The sequence below is a fragment of the Physeter macrocephalus genome, chromosome 1 (assembly GCF_002837175.3).
Source record: "Physeter macrocephalus isolate SW-GA chromosome 1, ASM283717v5, whole genome shotgun sequence".
In the NCBI taxonomy this organism is placed as follows: domain Eukaryota; kingdom Metazoa; phylum Chordata; class Mammalia; order Artiodactyla; family Physeteridae; genus Physeter; species Physeter macrocephalus.
The window spans coordinates 111,651,384-111,671,485 of NC_041214.2; the positions used below are offsets into that span (position 1 = coordinate 111,651,384).

At 41.5% G+C, this 20,102-nt stretch overlaps 1 protein-coding gene across 4 annotated transcripts; it reads right to left on the reverse strand.

Moving 5' to 3' along the window:
- Nucleotides 1–7,034: 7,034 nt before the first annotated feature.
- On the reverse strand, nt 7,035–11,226 carry TRMT10C (tRNA methyltransferase 10C, mitochondrial RNase P subunit). 4 transcript variants are annotated; one of them, XM_055085787.1, is made up of 3 exons: nt 11,175–11,226; nt 7,599–8,865; nt 7,035–7,281 (listed from the first exon to the last, which is right to left on the reverse strand). In XM_055085787.1, the coding sequence occupies exons 2-3, from the start codon at nt 8,833–8,835 to the stop codon at nt 7,067–7,069; spliced, it is 1,452 nt and encodes a 483-aa protein (XP_054941762.1). In that variant the 5' UTR covers nt 8,836–8,865; nt 11,175–11,226; the 3' UTR covers nt 7,035–7,066. The 4 variants fall into 4 exon arrangements, with proteins under 4 accessions (XP_054941762.1, XP_054941767.1, XP_054941761.1 ...); XM_055085792.1 differs by lacking the exon at nt 11,175–11,226 and adding an exon at nt 11,058–11,168; XM_055085786.1 differs by lacking the exon at nt 11,175–11,226 and adding an exon at nt 10,926–11,157.
- Between the last annotated feature and the right edge of the window lie 8,876 nt (nt 11,227–20,102).

Below are 20,102 nucleotides of genomic sequence, written 5' to 3' on the forward strand. Positions count from 1 at the left end.
TCTCATTGCAGAGTATGGGCTTTAGGCGTGCGGGCTTCAGTAGTTGTGGCACATGGGCTCATTAGTTGTGGCTCACGGGCTCTAAAGCGCAGGCTCAGTAGTGGTGTACGGGCTTAGTTGCTCCATAGCATGTGGGACCTTCCCGGACCAGGGCTCGAACTGTGTCCCCTGCATTGGCCGGCAGATTCTTAACCACTGCGCCACCAGGGACGTTCCTATTATTGTAATTTAAATGTGTAATTTGTGAGGTGATAGTTATAATATTCAGCATATATTTATGCTTACTCTATGCCAAGCACAGTCTGCAATTTTTTTTAACATGAAATCAAGTACATTAAATCATCACCCTATGAATTAAGTGCTACAATTACTTTATTTTTATAGAAGAGGAAACTGGGACACTGAAAAGATAAGTAAGAGGTGGAGCCGAGCCTGGAATTCAGGCACAGAGCTACAACAAATTAGAGAGGAAAAGTGACTAATCATGGTTTCACTAACCTTGTTTTTGTTTTTTAACTTTCAGATTTCTTTACAGCCCAAATTAAGATGAAAACATATTTCTATTCATCCAAGTATTCCAAAACACTCATTCACTGGTTAGATCAGGGTTGGCCGCATGACCCTGTAATATTAAATTACCCAGTTGGGCTTGAGCTATCTGATGTTGTACCATGAAATACAGAAACAGCATTGCACTGGGTGTCAAGTGACAGCAGCTCATGGGCTTTGTTTTGTGTCTGTGTGCTTACATTTTTTTTATTTTAATTTTTATTTTTTTCAAATTCTTTTCCAATTTTTCACTAACCTTGGTTCTTAATTCAGCCTGTAATCCCATTATATTTCCCTATACCATTCTCAAGATTTAGTATACATCAGAATCATCTGAAAGGCTTCTCTTTTTTTTTGGCTGCGTTGGGTCTTCCTTGCCGTTCGCGGGCTTTCTCTAGTTGCAGCAAGCGGGGGCTACTTACTCTTCGTTGCGGTGCGAAGAGTAAGTGGCTTCTCTTATTGCGGAGCATGGGCTCTAGGGGCGTGGGCTTCAGTAGTTGCAACATGCAGGCTCAGCAGTTGCGGCATGCGGGCCCTAGAGGGCAGGGCTTCGATAGTTGTGGTGCATGGGCTCAGTAGTGGTGGCACACGGGCTCTAGGGTGCTCGGGCTTCAGTAGTTGTGGCGCACGGGCTTAATTGCTCTGTGGCATGTGGGATCTTCCTGGACCGGGGATCGAACCCGAGTCCCTGCATTGGTAGGCGGATTCTTAACCACTGTGCCACCAGGGAAGTCCCTGAAAGTCTTCTTAAAACAGTTAAAACTGTGGTGCCACGGACAGAGTTTTTGATTCAGTAGACTCAGTGGGTGGGGCCCCCAAATTTACATTTCTAACTAGTTCCCAAATGATGAGGCTGCTAGTCTGGGGACCACACTTTGAGAACCATGATTCTAATTCGCTCACTTTCCTAGACTATTTCCCACTTTCTCTGCCCTCCCCTCAATTGATGACTTTGATTCTTATTTTCAGTAAGAAAATAATAGAAATCAAAACAGAACTTCTGTATATTCTCACCATATTTGTGGTGTGGTACCTGCATTTGTACCTAGATTTTCTGTTTTCTTTTCTGTTACTAATGCAGTAAATCCCATCTTTCTTGCTTAATAAGGTCTCACTCCACTGTTTTATCAGATCCTCCCCACCCCGCCAACTACTGGATCATTTCCAACAGCAAACATACATGCTTTATATCTCCCATATCTACAAAACACCTATAGCCAAATTAAAAACTCTTCTCTTGATCTCATAACTCCCTCTAGCTCCTTATTACTATTCCCCTTCATATAGTAACTCTTTGAAAGGATTGTTTATACTCATTGTCTCCAGTATCTCTTTGGTATTTGGTACCTACTCTGCTACCACCCTGGTCCAACTCACTATTATCTTTCACCTTTGTTTCTGCAGTAGCCTCCTAGCTGGTCCCTCTCTTCTCGTCTCAATACAGCAGCCAAAGTGACCCTTTTAAAATGAATCAGATTGATTGACTTAATAAATTTTAAGGTGCTTGTTATGTGCCAGGCAGTGTACCAAGTCCTGGGGATACAGCAGTAAATAAGACAGAAAAGGGAGTTCCCTGGTGGCCTAGTGGTTAGGATTCTGGGCTTTCACTGATGAGACCCAGGTCCAATCCCTGGTTGGGGAACTGAGATCTTGCAAAAATTGACACAACATTGTAAATCAACTGTACTTCAACAACAAAAAATTTTTTTTAGGGATTTCCCTGGTAGTTCTTGGGTAAGACCCCATGATCCCAATGCACGGGGCCCGGGTTCGATCCCTGGTTGGGGAACTAGATCCCGCATGTGTGCCGCAACTAAGAGTTTGCATGCCACAACTAAGAGTCCACATTGCCACAGAGAAGATCCCGTGTGCTGCAACTAAGACGCGGTGCAGCCAAAATGGAAGGAAGGAAGGGGGGGGAGGGAGGGAGGGAGGAAGGAAGGAAGGAGAAAGAAAGAGTAGGCAATTTTAAAAAATGTTAAAAAGGACAGGAAAAAAAATCCCTGCCCTCGTGGAGCTTGCATTCTAGTCATCCTGTTAAAATATCAGGAACGTGTCACTTTTTTGCTCAAGACCATATGATCTTCCCATCTTATTCAGAATAAAAACCAAGTCCTTACAATGAGAGGCTTACATGACAGACCCCTAGCTACTCCTCTGACCTCATCTTTATCTCTCTTTACCCACTCTGCTTCAGCTACATTAGCCTCCTTGTGTCTTGAACCTTCTCTCAGGGCCTTTGCACTCATTGTTCCCTTTACTGGAAATTCCCTTTCCTCGTATCTCCATAGCTCACTCTCACTTTCTTCAGGTCTTTGCTCAAATGTCATCTTATCAGTCTTTGTGAAAATTAGAAAAGGGATACCCTGTTATTGGGTACAATCTTTTAAGCACTTGGCTTAAAGGCAGATAGTACCTGTGTATGAAGAAAACAGTGCTTCTTCTAACAAACATGGCCCTGCACCAGAGTGCATGGCTTGGAGAGGGTTGTATGGGTGTTCTTGCACAGTGAGCAACCTACTTAGAAGACAGTCCCCAACCACCTTGTATAAAAGTAATGCCTCCCCACTCCAGCATTCCCCTTTCTCCCTTAACCTTCATATTACTTATTACCATCTGACATTTTATATTATTTATGTCTTGTCTCCTTTCTGCCTGCCAGAATTTAATATCCATGAAGGCTGGGAATATTTTGTATTCCCACTGTTGTATCACCAACACCTGAAATGCTTCTGGGCATGTAGTGTAGGTACTCAATAAACATTTGCTGAATGAATGAATGAGCCAGTGAGGAAGATAACCTGCTAGACTGGGAAAAGTAAGACAATTGCTGTGATATGGAAATCAAGGAAGAAGTTTTTCAAGGAGGGAAGAGTTCAGTGAGATATTCATGGTCTTTTTTAATTAGTAAAAAGTGGCCACTGAATCTGTTTTGGAAACAGATTCTATTGGAAACAATAGAACTTATGTAAGCACAGATCACAGTTTTATCAAGCAGTACTCAAGCTGCACAGTTCGACATGGCAGCCACTAGCTACATGTGACTATTAAGCACTTGAAGTGTGGTTCGTGCAACTGAAGAACTGAACTCAATGTTATTTAAGTTAAAAAACCGAAGCAGTTAGCTTTTGTTAAACACAATTCTGTCCTTTTGGTAGGATTACATTTTACTTTAACAATTGAAAATTTAGCATTTGTATATTTTTTCTTAAAATGAAAAGGTTTATTTAGAGAGATACACACTCCATAGTGTGAGCTGTCTCAAAAGGCAAGAGGTGGCCCCAGGGCATGGGGTCATCTGGGAAAATGAGAGCGGTGCTAGGAGAAACATACTTCACAGAGTATGGGCCATTTCAGAAGGCGAGAGTAGCCTAGTATTAAGATGTGCTATAACCATTAAAATACGACCAGATTTTGAATGCTTAGTTTGAAAAATTGAATATGAATGTAAAATCTCATTAGTTTTTAATAATGAATACAAATTGAAATAATAGTGTGGACATATGGGTCAAATATATTAAGTTCACCTTTTATCTTTAACATGGCTACTGGGAATTTTAAAAGTACATACGTGGATTGCATTATATTTCTATTAACAGCAGTGGTGTAGAGGAAATGGAAACTGTGTTCTGAATACTTACTTGAAGGATCTGGCTTAGAAGTTGAACTGCGTAATACAGTAGGGATAATAGTAGCAAACAAAGACTTCTTTTTAAATTGTTTAATTATTAAAAGCTGGGAATTTGGTAGCATGTTTGAAAAGAGCAAAAGGAGAGAACTAGAAATGTTATTACATGAAAACATGTCGCTAATAGGTTAAGAAGGGGAAGATGATTAGACCATAGGAAACAAAAGTTACCTTCAAAGAGAAAGAATACTATAGAATAAATTATTGGGTGTTTAAGATAAAGAGAAAAGCTGTTACTTCCTAATTCACGCCCAGGAAATCAGACCATCTAGTTTGGAGAAACTGAAGCAGTATCCGAGGTTCTGCTAAATTCCAAATTCAAAAAAATTTGTAAAATTAAAATCAGTATGAGCTCAAACTGTGGATGAGCTTGCCACTGTGATTCATCTACACAAGAGAGAAGCAGTCTTAGAAATCAGTTACTGCTTGGCTATTGCGAAGGAAAAAAATTAAGAAAAATTCTAGTGTTGCATCACTGAAACACCTTAGCATATTATTACACAGAAATACGGGGCTTCCCTGGTGGCGCAGTGGTTGGGAGTCCGCCTGCCGATGCAAGGGACACGGGTTCGTGCCCCGGTCTGGGAGGATCCCACATGCCGTGGAGCGGCTGGGCCCGTGGGCCATGGCCGCTGAGCCTGCGCGTCCGGAGCCTGTGCTCCACAACGGGAGAGGCCACAACAGTGAGAGCCCCCCGTACCGCAAAAACAAACAAACAAACAAAAAACCCACGAATGTATTCCTCAAAGGGACACAATAACTTGCATATACCATATTAGAAATTCTATATATTTTGAATGTATAGTCTGAATTAGTTTATATTTACTTAGCACTTATGTGCCAGACACCATATTAAATGTTTTATATGAGTCAAGAACCATTTCTAATCTCCTTTTTATAGATGAGGAAAACTGAAATTTCAAGAGATTAATCAATCTAGGCAATGTCAGAACCCGTAAGGGTGGAGCTGGAACCCAGAGAGCAGGGCTGGGACACAGGAGACTTGTGAGGTGCACTAGGAGCCTTGTTTGCCTTCCTCTAGTGCCAATCCTGTCAGGCAATCCTAATCCCTTTTTCTTAACCACTATGCTATTTTACTTTCCATGTATCTCAAGCAGTTCAAGTATTAGCACCTTGCTACTCAGTAGGGTCTTAAAAGTTGAAATTCATTCATAATGCACTTCTCATCAATTCTGTTTACACATCACCTTTTCAAGGCCTCTCCAGATCCCCTGAGTTTAGGTTAGGCATCTCGTGTTTTTCCATTGCATTTTGTACTCGCCTTATTATAGAGGGCATAATTTATAGGTTAAAGTCAGACAGACCTTTTGAATTGAGACAATACTTAAAGGCTCAATTATTTTGAGTAAATTTTCCTTATCTATAAAAAAGGTGTTAATGATAGTACCTAAACTTAGTTGTTTAAATTCATGTAAACTGCATAGTAACTATTTGGCACAGAGTGGGTACTTAGTGTTTGGTAAAAGATTAAGTCCTGCTTTAAGAAATGTATTGGATAGCATACCTCATTCATGCTAATGTCCAACTCAGAAACCAGGTAGAAACATTTGGCCATACATTTCTATTTCCCATGTTTTCAAACATCTTAACGGTGTAAGAAGTCTACAATGAATATGGTTTCTAAGTTCATTTCTGTATGCCTGGCTTCCTTCACAGAAAAGGGCATGGCCACTAGAGCTTCCTACCTCTCAAAGTTCACCACTAGAAAGGAATTAACACAGGCTATCTTGAGAAGTCCAAAAATCCTGTAAAAGGATAAAAGGATTCTGACTGGCCTGTCTTAAAGTCAGATGCCCACCTCAAAGCTTGAGTCTTTTTTTTTTTTAATTTTATTTATTTATTTTTGGCTGCATTGGGTCTTCGTTGCTGCACGGTTTCTCTAGTTGCAGCGAGCGGGGGCTACTCTTCATTGCGGTGCATGGGCTTCTCATTGCAGTGGCTTCTCTTGTCGAGGAGCACAGGCTCTAGGCACACGGGCTTCAGTAGTTGTGGCTTGCAGGCTCTAGAGCGCAGGCTCAGTAGTTGTGGCGCACGGGCTTAGTTGCTCTGCAGCATGTGGGATCTTCCCGGACCAGGGCTTGAACCCATATCCCCTGCATTGGCAGGCGTATTCTTAACCACTGCGCCACCAGGGAAGCCCTGAGTGAGGTGTCTTTTTTGAGATAATCAATTGTGGCCAGGGGAGCAAGGTGTGTAAAAATATGGCAGCTTCCATTCAAATCACATGGCTGGAAAAAAAGAAGTATTTCCTTGAAAAGAAAAGCCATCTACACTACAACAGGAAGTGCTGTAGTAACACTCTTCAAATAAACCCTTTTCTTCTAAGAGGACAAGAAATGAGCTTTATCCCCACGAACCCATTTTTCATTACCCCACGAACCCATTTTTCATTATACAGCCCAATCTCATGACATGCCAAGGGATGTCTTAACTTTTTGTTTAACCAAGACTCAGTTAAACGATATACCTTAGTGCCTATGACATGCCCAGCACTGTACCAAATGTTAAATAAGTGAACCACCACCTGAAGTTTCATCAATTTTCGATGAAAGGGTAGTTGTTGACATGGCTAAAAGAACATTTAAGAAGGAAAATGCAGTCTGAGACTCAAAAGTAGTCATAAAAAAGCCACACCAACGGTACAATTATTTTACTGGGCTCAAACAAACATGGACAACTCTTTTTACTTTCGAAGATTGTTTCTTTTTACAGTAAATAAAATATATTTCCAAAGTTTTATAGATATTTAATTGGAGAAAGATAATACTTCAGTTAGTTTGGAAAGACAACCTTTATTTATTTATTTATTTATTTATTTTTTGTGGTATGCGGGCCTCCCTCTGTTGTGGCCTCTCCCGTTGCAGAGCACAGGCTCCGGACGCGCAGGCCCAGCGGCCATGGCCCACGGGCCCAGCCGCTCCGCGGCATGTGGGATCCTCCCAGACCGGGGCGCGAACCCGGTTCCCCTGCATCAGCAGGCGGACGCGCAACCACTGCGCCACCAGGGAAGCCCGAAAGACAACCTTTAAAAGAAAGAGCAAGTGAATTCCATTCAGGATGAAACAGACTAACAGAACTGTATTCCTAAGTGGTGGTGGTGGGATGAATTGGGAGATTGGGATTGACATTTATACACTAATATGTATAAAATGGATAACTAATAAGAACCTGCTGTATAAAAAATAAAATTCAAAAAAAAGAAAAAAAACCAGGAGTGCGTATTACCTGTGCTACTTCAGCAGAGGCTTCCTAAAAATTTCAGCTGATTTTGGAAAAAAAAAAACACTGTAATCCTAATCCATTTACTTTTTAAGCTATCAAATATTCTCATTCAAGCTACCTTTTCTGTGTCTATGTACAGAGCCTCTTGGAAATGAGTTAAAAGTCTTTGACTTCATTCTGTTGAAAAGCTCTTGAGAATGCTGAGAAATCTCCAGATAACCAGTATGTTTTCTCCTAGGAACAAACTTCAGAGCCTCTTCCCAACTACCAGTGTTTTTCAGACATAACAAAATACGTATCATTTGATCTAAGGTGAGATTTTTGGTGCCAGTGTCCCACTGCAAATATTTATCTAATGGAAGGCATTCTGTTGCCAGCTTCAGCCGTTTTGCTTTGGCTAGGGATGTGCCTGGCTGCATATTCTTATCAACAAAAGATCCCACTACATAAATTTTGTCATGCTTGAAAGTAGTCATAATATTGGGAGAATCTGAAGTTAAATATATAATACTGTCCTTTGGAAATAAATCTACATGAGACTTTTCTGTTGCTGTTAAAAGCAATTTGTTCCACTTTTCTCCATAACGTTTAACTAACTCTCTATAGTAGGCACCACCTGTTTTAAGACTGCAGAAATAAATATGGAAAGGATCAACATTTCTTCTGTTCCATCCTTCACTTTCTAAAAGTTGGGAAACAGCATTCTGCAGTTCTTTTGGTTTCATATAGTCATCATAAGCCATGTCAAAAACCAAAGGTTGTCCAAACTGCATGGCCTGGGCACCCTTCCAGCCCATTGCAATGTCCATATTCCTATCCCAAAGTCGTAGAAACAGAAAGTTTTGCTGTTTATCTTCCTTAGTGGTTTCTGGTAGCTGATCTTTTTTTACTTGTTCTTTTGCTGCTATTTTGATTTCCTTTTTTATTTGCTTGGCTTTTTTCATTTTTTCCTTAACATATAAATATTTTAAATATTTTCTTTTTGACGATTTAGAAACACATTCCATAACGGTTTTGAGCTCTTCTTCACTGATGTGTTCTGGTACTTCTCTGCGAAGCAATCTCCACATCTCAATTAATTCCCTAGTGGCAGCTAGAGGATCTTCATCCTTGCTACTTGAGACTGTTGAAACATCCTCTTCTTGCACACTAGATTTCATTGTAATTTTCCACCTATCCAAATCCAGCTCTTCAGGAGGTGATGTACTCTCCTTATTAGGATAGGACACAGCTGGTATTTTGGAAGACGTGTATCTCTGCAGAGTTGTTGAATATAAAACCCTTCTCTTCCTATGAAGGGTAAATGGCACCAAAACTCTGGCAAAAGGTCTTAAGAAGGTGATACTGACACTCATTTTGAGGAAAACAGGCCTGTAAGAAAAGCCCTATAAAAAAAGAAAAATGTAATGAAAAGTTAAAAACCTCTCAAATAACTGTGCAAGTATAAATTTGAGATACCAAAATGCAATTGATTTCTGAAACATAAAGTAGAATCTTAGTCCAGCTTATTTTTGCACCATTAATTTTTCTTAGACTCCTGTGGCCTAGAGCCTGTGATCATTCACTAGGCAAAAAGTTTAAAACTTATTTGGGTTCTTATTTTAGATATGAACTTCACTATTGTTTTAGGCAAAAGGATACCTTGAAGATCCTTTTCATATTTGTATCTAGGGACCCAGAAGATCAATGTTACTGTATAACAAAGTTATGTACCACTATATGGCTGAGATTATGGTGCTGTATTCTTCTCCACTTTCTACTAAGCCCAGATACAGACCCAAACACAAGATCCTTAACAAGCAATACATGAAGACAAAGGGCAGAAAAGTTACAGAAAATGGCAACTAGTAAAAAGCACTTAGCAGCTGCTATACCAATGCCCTTATATGTTTTCAAAACAGAAATATAGAGAGATCTACTGATTAAAAAAAAAAAATAAAACCTCCCTTCTCCAATTTAGACTTTACAGCAAATAATGTTATTGCCAAACAAAATATCCAAAATTAGGGCAAATATATATAAGCTCCACAATTTCATCCTAAAGGTCTGGATGTCCACAAAACAATGAAGGTGCTTAAAGATGTGAAACTAGTGCTGGACTTGAAGCCAAAAAAGGAATTCAACTTTTCACAAAATGCAACTAAAATACTTGAAAAGTTTCTTCTTCCCTTGGCTTCATTTAATGACACTGCTTGCTCCTGGGTCTCTGACCTGTGCAGTGATGCTCAGATCCATTCCCCCCACACCCCCAACACACACAAGGTGGATGTGCTTCTGAGTTCTGTCCTTAGCCCTTTTTTCAATATAAACATTTTCCCTCTGAACTCTGATCTACCTCCTTGACTTTGATCACCATGTATCAGATGACACCTCAAATGCAACAAACTGAAATCTGTCTCCCTTCCCTTCCCAATCTGCTTCTCCTTCAGTGTTATTTCAGGGAGGGACACTACTATCCATCCATTTGCTGAAGGCAGAAACTGGGAGTCATTTCATAACTGTCCCCTCTCACACCCTCCATTCCTGAGTTATATTTATTTAGTTTCTAAATACTTCTCTAATCCAGTCACTTCTCTTCAACCTCATTTTCTTATCTTTTTTTTTGTTTTGGAGGCGGAGGGCTACGCTGTGCAGCTTTTAGGATCTTAATTCCCCGACCAGTGATGGAACCCGGGCCCTCTGCAGTGAGAGCATGGAGTTCCAACCAGTGGGCCGCCAGGGAATTCCCTCAACCTCATTTTCTTAATTGTATCTCCTGGCCTCTAGATTTGCTCTCCCTCATCTCTAAGCCATTTGGAGCTAGTGCAGATCTGATCAATACACTCACATCATCCTCAATGTGTATTTTTAAACTCACTGCTGCCAGGTTAAAGTCTAAACTTATATATATGGCTTATAAAGTTTTTTCACAAAATCACCATTTGCTTACCTCTTCAGCTACATCTCTAGCTATCTGTCACCTCAAACTTTAGATCAAGTATTCCTATTAGTTCTTTTAGCACCCTGTACTTCTGCACCATAGTGCTTGTAACACTGCACTGTAATTGCCTGGCTACTTATTAGCCCCACTATGTGGTACACTCTATCAGGACAAGGACTGTACTTATAGTAACATCGAACCCAATGTTTGGCAGTATATAGTTCACATTTATCATTCAAGTATTTTTCGATTAAATACTCCGGGTCAATGCTTCTCACATTTAAAACACGTTCAGACACCTTTTAAAGAAAATACAATTTCCTTTAGACTCCTCGAAATATTTAACCGAGAGTTCTCAGCCCCAATACGAGAAACACTGATTTCGGAAAAAGTCTTTTTGAGTTTTGTCTTTGTAACTGGTAAATATTTTTAGGATATCAAAGAAACAAAACCCCCAAATATTTAAAAAGGGAACAAGGATATCATTTTGGGAAACACTGCTCTCGTCCCAGGTATCGTACTTACACTTTATTAAATCACTGGGCTTCCTCTTATCTGTGGGCCTTCTTAGCGCACAAGCTCCAGTATGCGTAGGTTAGGTCTCCCGCGTCCTCCCACTTCACCACACACACTGGGAGACAAGAAACCCGCCCCTACCACGAGTGCAAAGACAGTAGCTCCCGCCGGTGCAAACCACAAGGAACCCCAGAGGACGCAGGATTCTGCCGGGAAAGGCTGCCCAGGGATCTGCGCTGCACCTAACCCACAGCTTACCTATCACTCTACAGTATCCGTCATTGACCTGAGAACCGTAGCCGGAAATCCCGCCCCCTCCTTTCCGGCGCTGCCATATGACGTCACGCCAAAGGGGCAAGCCTTCCGGCCTGGAAAGCAGCACTGTCGTGCAACGCAGGCTGAAAAACATCCACTGAGGGGTTTCCCTGGTGGCGCAGTGGTTGAGAGTCGGCCTGCTAATACGGGAACACGGGTTCGAGCCCTGACCTAGGAGGATCCCACATGCCGCGGAGCACCTGGGCCCGTGAGCCACAACTACTGAGCCTGCGCGTCTGTAGCCTGTGCTCCGCAACAGGAGACGCCGCGATAGAGAGAGGCCCGCGCACCGCGATGAAGAGTGGCCCCCGCTTGCCACAACTAGAGGAAAGCCCTCGCACAGAAACGAAGACCCAACACAGCAAAGATAAATAAATAAATTAAAATTTATTTAAGGAAAAAAAACCCCAAAAACCATCCACTGACAGTAGCAATACAAAGACCATTGAGACCACATTGTGAGGTTTGGGGGCTGAAGCCAGGTGAGAGTGGGTAAGGGACGAGTGGAATATGAGAAAATGGAGTCATCAAGGTTAAACTTTTCTCCCGTTGCAGAGCACAGGCTCCGGACGCGCAGGCTCAGCGGCCATGACTCACGGGCCCAGCCGCTCCGCGGCATGTGGGATTCTTCCCGGACCGGGGCACGAACCCGTGTCCTCTTCATCGGCAGGCGGACTCTCAACCACTGCGCCACCAGGGAAGCCCCCAAGGTTAAATGTTTTTATGAATCTTGGCAGAGGCAATATTCGGTAGGCTCAGCCTCCGGTGTGGTGTCCAGGAAATTTTTGTTATTTTTACTGTGTCTGGGAGAGACTTGACCAGCTGATAGGGTTGTTAGCAAGGGAATAAGGAAAGAAAGGATGAGAAGGGTGAACTTCCCTAGAAGATTGAAAGAGATGGGATTCAGAGGACAGATGGAGGGAACTGGTCTTGGGTAGGAGAAGGAAATACCACTTCCTTTGTAACAGGAAGAAGGGAAGAAACTTAGGTGGGGATGGAAGCCAGTTTGTAGATATGGCACTTGTAATTTGAGAGTTCCCATTTCTGTGAAAGAGGTAGTCTGCTGAGAATCTCTGGAGAGTGAAGAATGGGAGAAGGTTTGAAATTGTTATGAAGAGTGAATGTGACACACTCAGTGATGGAGAAGTTTTTCACATATTGCAGTATAGGGAAGTCATTCTGGCTTATACGTGGTTCTGCCTGAACTTTGTGTGAACTAAAACACAGCCTGACTTATGGCCTGTCAAACACTTATACAGCACATCTACTTTAACCATTAAGATAAAGAATGTCCTCTTCGAAGATAAGGGTAAATAGCTCTCTTCCTGTGGCATCCATTAACACTTTCTTGAAGATAAGGTTCCCTTCCCAGACACCAGGATTATGCTGTCTCATTGAATACATACTAATCTGTCTCTTTTGAAACCTTGAAGGAATGTACCCCTGTCATGTTTGATGTATGTTCTTTGTTTTAATAATAACGTTTGAAACTGTGCTGGAAACCATGCTTCAATGGAGCAGATCCTTGGAGCTACTGAGAGGCTGCCTCCCAGGCTATAGTCCTCAGTTTGGTTCTAATAAAACTCTTTTCTATTCCTTATTATAGTTTGATTGTTGATTATTTGTGTCAACAATAGAAGCAGAAAGTAGAATTGTGTTTACCAGGGGCTAGGAGGGTGGTGGTGAAAACAAGGGGTTGTTTAGTGAGTATGAGTTTCAGTTTTGCAAGGTGAAAAAGTTCTGGAAATCTGTTGCACAACAGCACGAATATACTTAACACTACTGAGCTTAAAAATTGTTAATATGGTAAACTTATGTGTTTCTTAAAATCACAATTAAAGGGCTTCCCTGGTGGCGCAGTGGTTGAGAGTCCGCCTGCCGATGCAGGGCATACGGGTTCGTGCCCCGGTCCGGGAAGATCCCACGTGCTGCGGAGCAGCTAGGCCCGTGAGCCATGGCCGCTGAGCCTGCGCGTCCGGAGCCTGTGCTCCGCAACGGGAGAGGCCACAGCAGTGAGAGGCCCGCATACCGAAAAAAAAAAAAAAGGAGATGAGAAACAGGTTAGTAGGTGTAATTGAGTAAGCAAACTGAACTGATAGGACATTGCAGAAGAGTCAGGTATCATCTGCTTTTGTGAATGTTGTGGTGGAGCAATATGTATTTGGTAATGCCAAGATTCAGGCCATGACCACAAGAGTGTGTGGCAGGAGTACAGTGGGATAGGTCATGAGAGATCATCTAGGAATCACAGTCAGGGTATAATTATGGTATTGTTTTTGCTTCAAAACTCAATTTTGTACTCGGTATTTAGGAGCATTTGAAGTTTCTCTTTTCCTTTTGGTGTAGGCATATCTGTCTTATGGTTTGCTAAAATTAGGGAGGCCTCTCCTTTCTGGGCCAGACACTATTTTGATTTTTAAAAATTTAATGAGATGAAAGTTTTAGGACACTTGAAAGTCAGAAGCCAAACAAAAGAATTTTCTGTCCTTTCATGCCTTGCAAAATTCATCGCTATGCAATACCTTGGCCACTCCTCTCTCAGCCTGAAGATGGTGTCTTCTATTATCTAACTGTTCTATGATTTAGGAACTGGGATGTATTATTTGGGAAATACAGCTAAAAACAAGATCTCTCCCAACTCAGAAATCCTCTCCACAAAGGCAGTAGAGAAAGAAAACACTTATTTTTGAATAAGCATTAAACCAGAATGTGGTGGGCATCACAGGCAATCTGTGGAAGAGATTGTGAAGACAGAAGGGAATCTCACCCCCTTATATAGCCAGATACACTCCATCACATATATGTTTTCAAAGTAAACAATAAATAGTCCTCAAGTAAGAGAACCTGAGAGCATATTTGTCATGCATAGTTCATCCTAACTTTACCACGGTAATTGGGGAGGTCACTTTTGTTAGTTAATTGGCTTTATCCAGAGAAAAAACAAACTTCTCATCTTTCTGACAGGACATAGTTTCGCTAACTGGAGAAAGGCGTCCACCAAAGTTAGGCTCATGCCCTCTCACAAGAACTGTGAGATAGGGGAGCTATCTTCCTTGATCTTTGCATTTCAAAAAGATGGCTTCCGGGCTTCCCTGGTGGAGCAGTGGTTAAGAATCCGCCTGCCAATGCAGGGGACATGGGTTCGAGCCCTGGTCCGGGAAGATCCCACATGCTGCAGAGCAACTAAACCCGTGCGCCACAACTACTGAGCCTGTGCTCTAGAGCTCGTGAGCCACAACTACTGAGCCCACGTGCCACAACTACTGAAGCCCATGTGCCTAGGGCCTGTGCTCTGCAACAAGAGAAGCCACCGCAATGAAAAGCCCATGCACTGCGATGAAGAGTAGCCCCTGCTCTCTGCAACTAGAGAAAAGCCCTTGCGCAGCAATGAAGACCCAACGCAGCCAAAAATAAATAAATAAATAAAATTTAAAAAAATTTAAAAAAAATCAGTAGCCCTGAAAAAATTATATATATATATAAAAATGGCTTCCAGGTTCTTGAAGAAACATTCCTGAGTGGTGAGATTGGCAGGAGGCTTATTTAGCCATTATAATTTAGCCATTATAAATATTTACATACATTTGAAAAGGATGAAGAAAGATATTCTGAAAGAAAAGGGAGAGGGGGAGAAACGCCTTCCTTTATTTTCAACAAGGAGAATTACATCTCTTATTTTTAATTTGTATTTGCCCTTAAATATGTGGTAGAAACTGAAAGTATTGGTCTTGAAAGGTAAGTGAGACACACCACTTCCTTTCCTACAGGAGGGAAAGACAAATGTGTCAGTGCACTTGGATCTTTGGGACCGTAAAACATGAGCTCAGTCAACAAACCCCTTTCGTTGCTTTCCTCAGGGGAGGAACTTTGGTCCAGATGATAATCCAGATGATAATCCATCATAACTTTTACCTCACATGAGATAGACTTAACGTTATTACCTCCCTGGCCACCCCTAATCTTCCTAACAGTGGTTCACAAAGTGTGATCCCCAGACCAGCATCATCAGTATCATCTAGCAACTAGTTAAAAGGCAAATTTTGGGGCCCCACCTACCAATTCTATTGAATCAGAAACTTTGGCAGTGATACCTAGCAGTCTTTAAGACCTCCAGGTTATCCTGATGTACTTTAAAGTTAGAGAACTGCTGCTTTTGAAGAAGCATTGAAAAGGAAGTAAGAGAATTTCTTGCTGTCTTCTTTAACAGAGACTTCCCACAGCGAATTGAATTCACAATATGTTCTCTTTTTCTTTGTTAAAATTTAATATGTTTAGTCTAATACTGGGAAGTGACACACAAATCTTGGTGTACTTCACTTACAATGATCCTAGCCTATTACCTCTATTTTCCACAAGAAGGGGAAAAGTTATCACATACTGATGTCAGAAAGTCTTAGGATTTTCCTGCAGTCCTTCCTTATCAGTCTTTTCTCTATCAGGACACATCTCTGGTCTGCAGCTTATAGCCAAAAATCTGGAGATATCTGTTTTTGACTTCAAGCTGCTAAAATAGAGCACATCGGAAGTCAGAGTAAGGGAATATTTTAGGGTGACCCTAGGAGAGAAAATTAAAATAAACTTAATTTTCAACACAAGTATTTGTGGCAAAAATTCTGATGTCTTGCAGAGAAAGAGGAAACCAGTTTCTAAATACACAGCTGTTTATCAAAACAAGAAAAACTTTAAAATAGAATAAAAATGCTCCCAGACCAAGATAATCTTATAAGCAACAATTGAGTTGAGCTGCTATACCATTAATTTCAGTTGGCATCATTTCTGATGTGGTAGTCTAAAATATGTCTCCAAATTCTTTGACACTCTCTCACGAGGTGGAATCTAATTCCTCTTCCCTTGAACTTAGTGACTCATGTCTAACAAATAGGAAAAAAGTAGACCAGTATTCAACTTCAGAGAGTAGGTCATAAAAGGCGGTGTAGTTTCTGGCTTGCTTATTCACCTGGATGATTCATCCTGTGGGAAGCTAGCTGCCATGTTGTGAGGACATTCAAGTAACAAAGACTCTCCTTGACCAGACTTTAGTTAGGCTCTTCTGATCCCTCTCCTGGGATTAGTCCTTGACCTTGACCTTCTGCGAGATTGCATAGGTCAATCTTAGCAAGAATCCTGCTAAGTCATCCCCCAACCTTGGTATCTTATCAAGTTTCTCACTCCTCACTCTTCATATCTAAGCCCTTGTCCTGCCTTTAGCAAGAATCTCTCTACCCTTGAGGTCTCCTCTTAGTTTTCCATGCACTGATATCCCCACTCTGCTTCTTGGCTATCTTTAAAGATAGCTTCTAGCTATCTTTATTGTTTTGGAGTTGAGCCTGATCTCTCTTCCCTATTGCAATGTCCCTAACTGCAATAGTCTTGAGTAAAGTCTTCCTTAACATTTTAACAAGCGTCAGGTTAATTTTTTAATAGAAGCAGCCTATGGAAGAAGTCCACATAGCGAGTTACTAAGGCCTCCTGCCAACAGCCAGCCCAACTTTAGATCACTGCAGCTTCAGACAGGCTTTTTTAAAAAAAAAAAAAATAAATTTATTTATTTATTTTTGGCCGTGTTGGGTCTTCGTTGCTGCGCGTGGACTTTCTCTAGTTGCGGCGAGCCGGCACCGCTCTTCTTTGCGGTGCATGGGCTTCTCATTGCAGTGGGCTTCAGTAGTTGTGGCACGCGGGCTCAGTAGTTGTGGCGCATGGGCTTACTTGCTCTGCAGCATGTGGGATCTTCCTGGACCAGGGCTCGAACCCGTGTCCCCTGCATTGGCAGGTGGATTCTTAACCACTGTGCCACCAGGAAAGCCCTTCAGACAGTCTTTAGTGTGCTCTTCTGAGGGATCCTGAACCAGAATCACCCAACTAAGCTGCTCCTGAATTCCTGACCAACAGAAGCTGTGAGATAATAAATGTTTGTTGTTTTAAGTCACCAAGTTTTGGGGGTAATCTAATATGTAGCAATAGATAACTAATACATCTGACTACCACATTAAATAGTAAATTGGGGGTTATGAGAAACATCAATGTTCAGTTAGTTAAATATAAGACAAAATAGTTTTTATGGCAACACTTTTATTTTTAAACTTTTTTGGTGCTTTTCACAGTAAGTGCATTAAATACATTCTAGATAGACTATCTGTGTTGGTAGAGACTTCTAAAGCTCAACTTATTTACACAATGGGAAATGCAGGCTGGGAGAGAGTAACTGGTTTATCCAATGCTAGGAGTCATTTATTTTTATTTTTATTTTTTATTTTTGGCTGCACCTCATGGCTTTTGGGATCTTAGTTCCTCGACCAGGGATTGATCCCAGGCCTGAGGCGGAGAAAGCGCCAAGTCCTATCCACTAGACTGCCAGGGGATTCCCCCTGGGAGTCATTTAAAATCTGCATATCCTGATTTACAATTCAGTGCTTTTTGTGTGTTTTTTATGCCACTCAAGACATGGTGCAGAAAGAGAAATTTGAGATATTATGTCTATACTGTTAAGGAATTGTCATAGTCTGTTTGGGCTGCTATAACAGAGTACCATAGACTGGGAGGCTTAGACAACAAATATTTATTTCTCACAGTTCTGGACACTGGGAAGTCCATGATTAAGGCACCAGAAGATTCAGTATCTGGTGAAGGCCTGCTTCCTGCTTCATAGATGGCTGTGTTCTCACTGTGTCTCACATTGTAGAAGGGAACTTTCTGGGGTTTCTTTCATAAAAGTACTAATCCCATTCGTGAGGGCTCTACCCTCGTGACCTAATCACCTCCCAAACACCCCACCTCCTAATACCATCACATTGGGGATTAAGATTTCACCATGAATTTTGGCGGGGACACAAACATTCAGTCCATAACAGGAATTATAGTGTATACTAAGTTAAAAAAACACTAGGAGGAACTTCCCTGGTGGTCCAGTGGTTGAGAATCCACGCTTCCACTGCAAGGGGCACGGGTTTGATCCCTGGTTGGGGAACTAAGATCCCGCATGCCGCACGGAGCAGACAAAAACCAAACAAAAAACAAAACCCCCAAAACTAGGAATAAGAACACTAGGAAGACACTAGAAAGAGCTATGTACAGAAAAATTTGTATGTCCTATTAGATATGGCAGAGTCAGTTTTTCAAATGTAACATCTATAAGATGTTATGGAAAAGCCCAAACAAACTTCTTGGCCAACTCAATATTATACATAAATAGAGACGCAACAAGGATTTATTGTATAGCACAGGGAATTATATTCAATATCTTGTAATAACCTATAATGGAATATAATCCTCAAAAAAACTGAATCACTTTACTGTATACCTAATAGTAACACAATGCTGTAAATCAGCTACACTTCAATTGAAAAAAAGTATTAAGCGTTTCTCAAACTACTGCCAAAATTATTTTGGTCTCCTGGCTTCCGAGCTTGTTCTCCTTCTAATCTATTCTCTAAACTGCAATCGGGATATTCTTTATAAAATGTAAATCTGATAATATTCTCCTGTCTAAAACCATCCAATGGCTTCCATTGTCATTAGAATAAAGTAAAAAAAAAATTTTTTTTTAATTTATTTATTTTTGGCTGTGTTGGGTCTTCGTTGCTGCACGGGCTTTCTCTAGTTGCCGTGAGCAGGGGCTACTCTTCGTTGTGGTGCGCGGGCTTCTTATTGCTGTGGCTTCTCCTGTTGTAGAGCACGGGCTCTAGGCACACGGGCTTCAGTAGTTGTGGCAGGTGGGCTAAGTAGTTGTGGCTTGTGGGCTCTAGAGTGCAGGCTCAGTAGTTGTGGTGCACGGGCTTAGTTGCTCCACGGCATGTGGGATCTTCCCAGACCAGGGCTTGAAGCCGTGTACCCTGCATTGGCAGGCAGATTCTTAACCACTGCACCACCAGGGAAGTCCTAAAGTAAAAATTCTTAACATGGACATTGCAGCCTTGAGTAAGCTGCCTGTTTATTTATCTAACTTAACTTTGCAGCTACTGACAAAACCTCTCTCCTTTACCAAATCAGAGTCTGGCTCCTCTGAGCCCTCCTCTTGACTAGGCTCTGACATTGGGCTCTGCCCTTGGTCTGCTTAGTCCAGTTTTAGTAGGAATTCTGCTGAGTCAGTTAGTGAAAATCTCACCTTTGGTATCTGAACGTCCTCTGTTATATCTGATAAAATTCCTCATCCTCCACGGTCAATATCTTACCACCCCTGGCCCGCCTTCAGTAAGAATCCTGTTGAGTCAGTCTAGCAAGAATATCTATTATCCCTAATGTTTTTATTTAGTAGTTTTCCATTCACTGACCCTCACCCTGCTACTTGGCTGTAACCGCCCCGCCCCACCCTTGTCCTTGTTGTGTTTGGAGTTGAGCCCAATCTCTCTCCCCTACTACAAAACCCCCATTGCAGCAATCCCTTTTGAATAAATCTTCCTTACTGTCTTTAATGCATGTCATGAATAATTTTTTCTTTAACACTACTCCCCCATAATCTTTTAGTTCCTGCTGAACCGGACTTCTTTCTCCTGCCACAGGACTTTTGCACATGTGATTCCTTTGCCTATGATTTCATTTTTCCAGATAACTACTATTGTTCTTCAAACTAGGCATCATTTTCTCAGGGAGTATTCCCTGAACCCCAAGGCTATTATTAGCTCTCATGCTAGATGTTCCATGACACCCTTTATTTCTTAACACTCTTCACACTTGCAATTTGTTGTTCACTGTGAACTCCAAATAAGGTTAAAGGCCACGTTGGCCTTGTTTGCCAGTGTGCCCAACGCTAGTATTGACTAGTACATAGGAGACACTCAAATATTAGCTGAAGGTATGAGTAAACACACACACGAGATCAACAAACTTAAACAAAAAACTCACAAACATACAAAGAATGGAGTTGCTTATGATGTT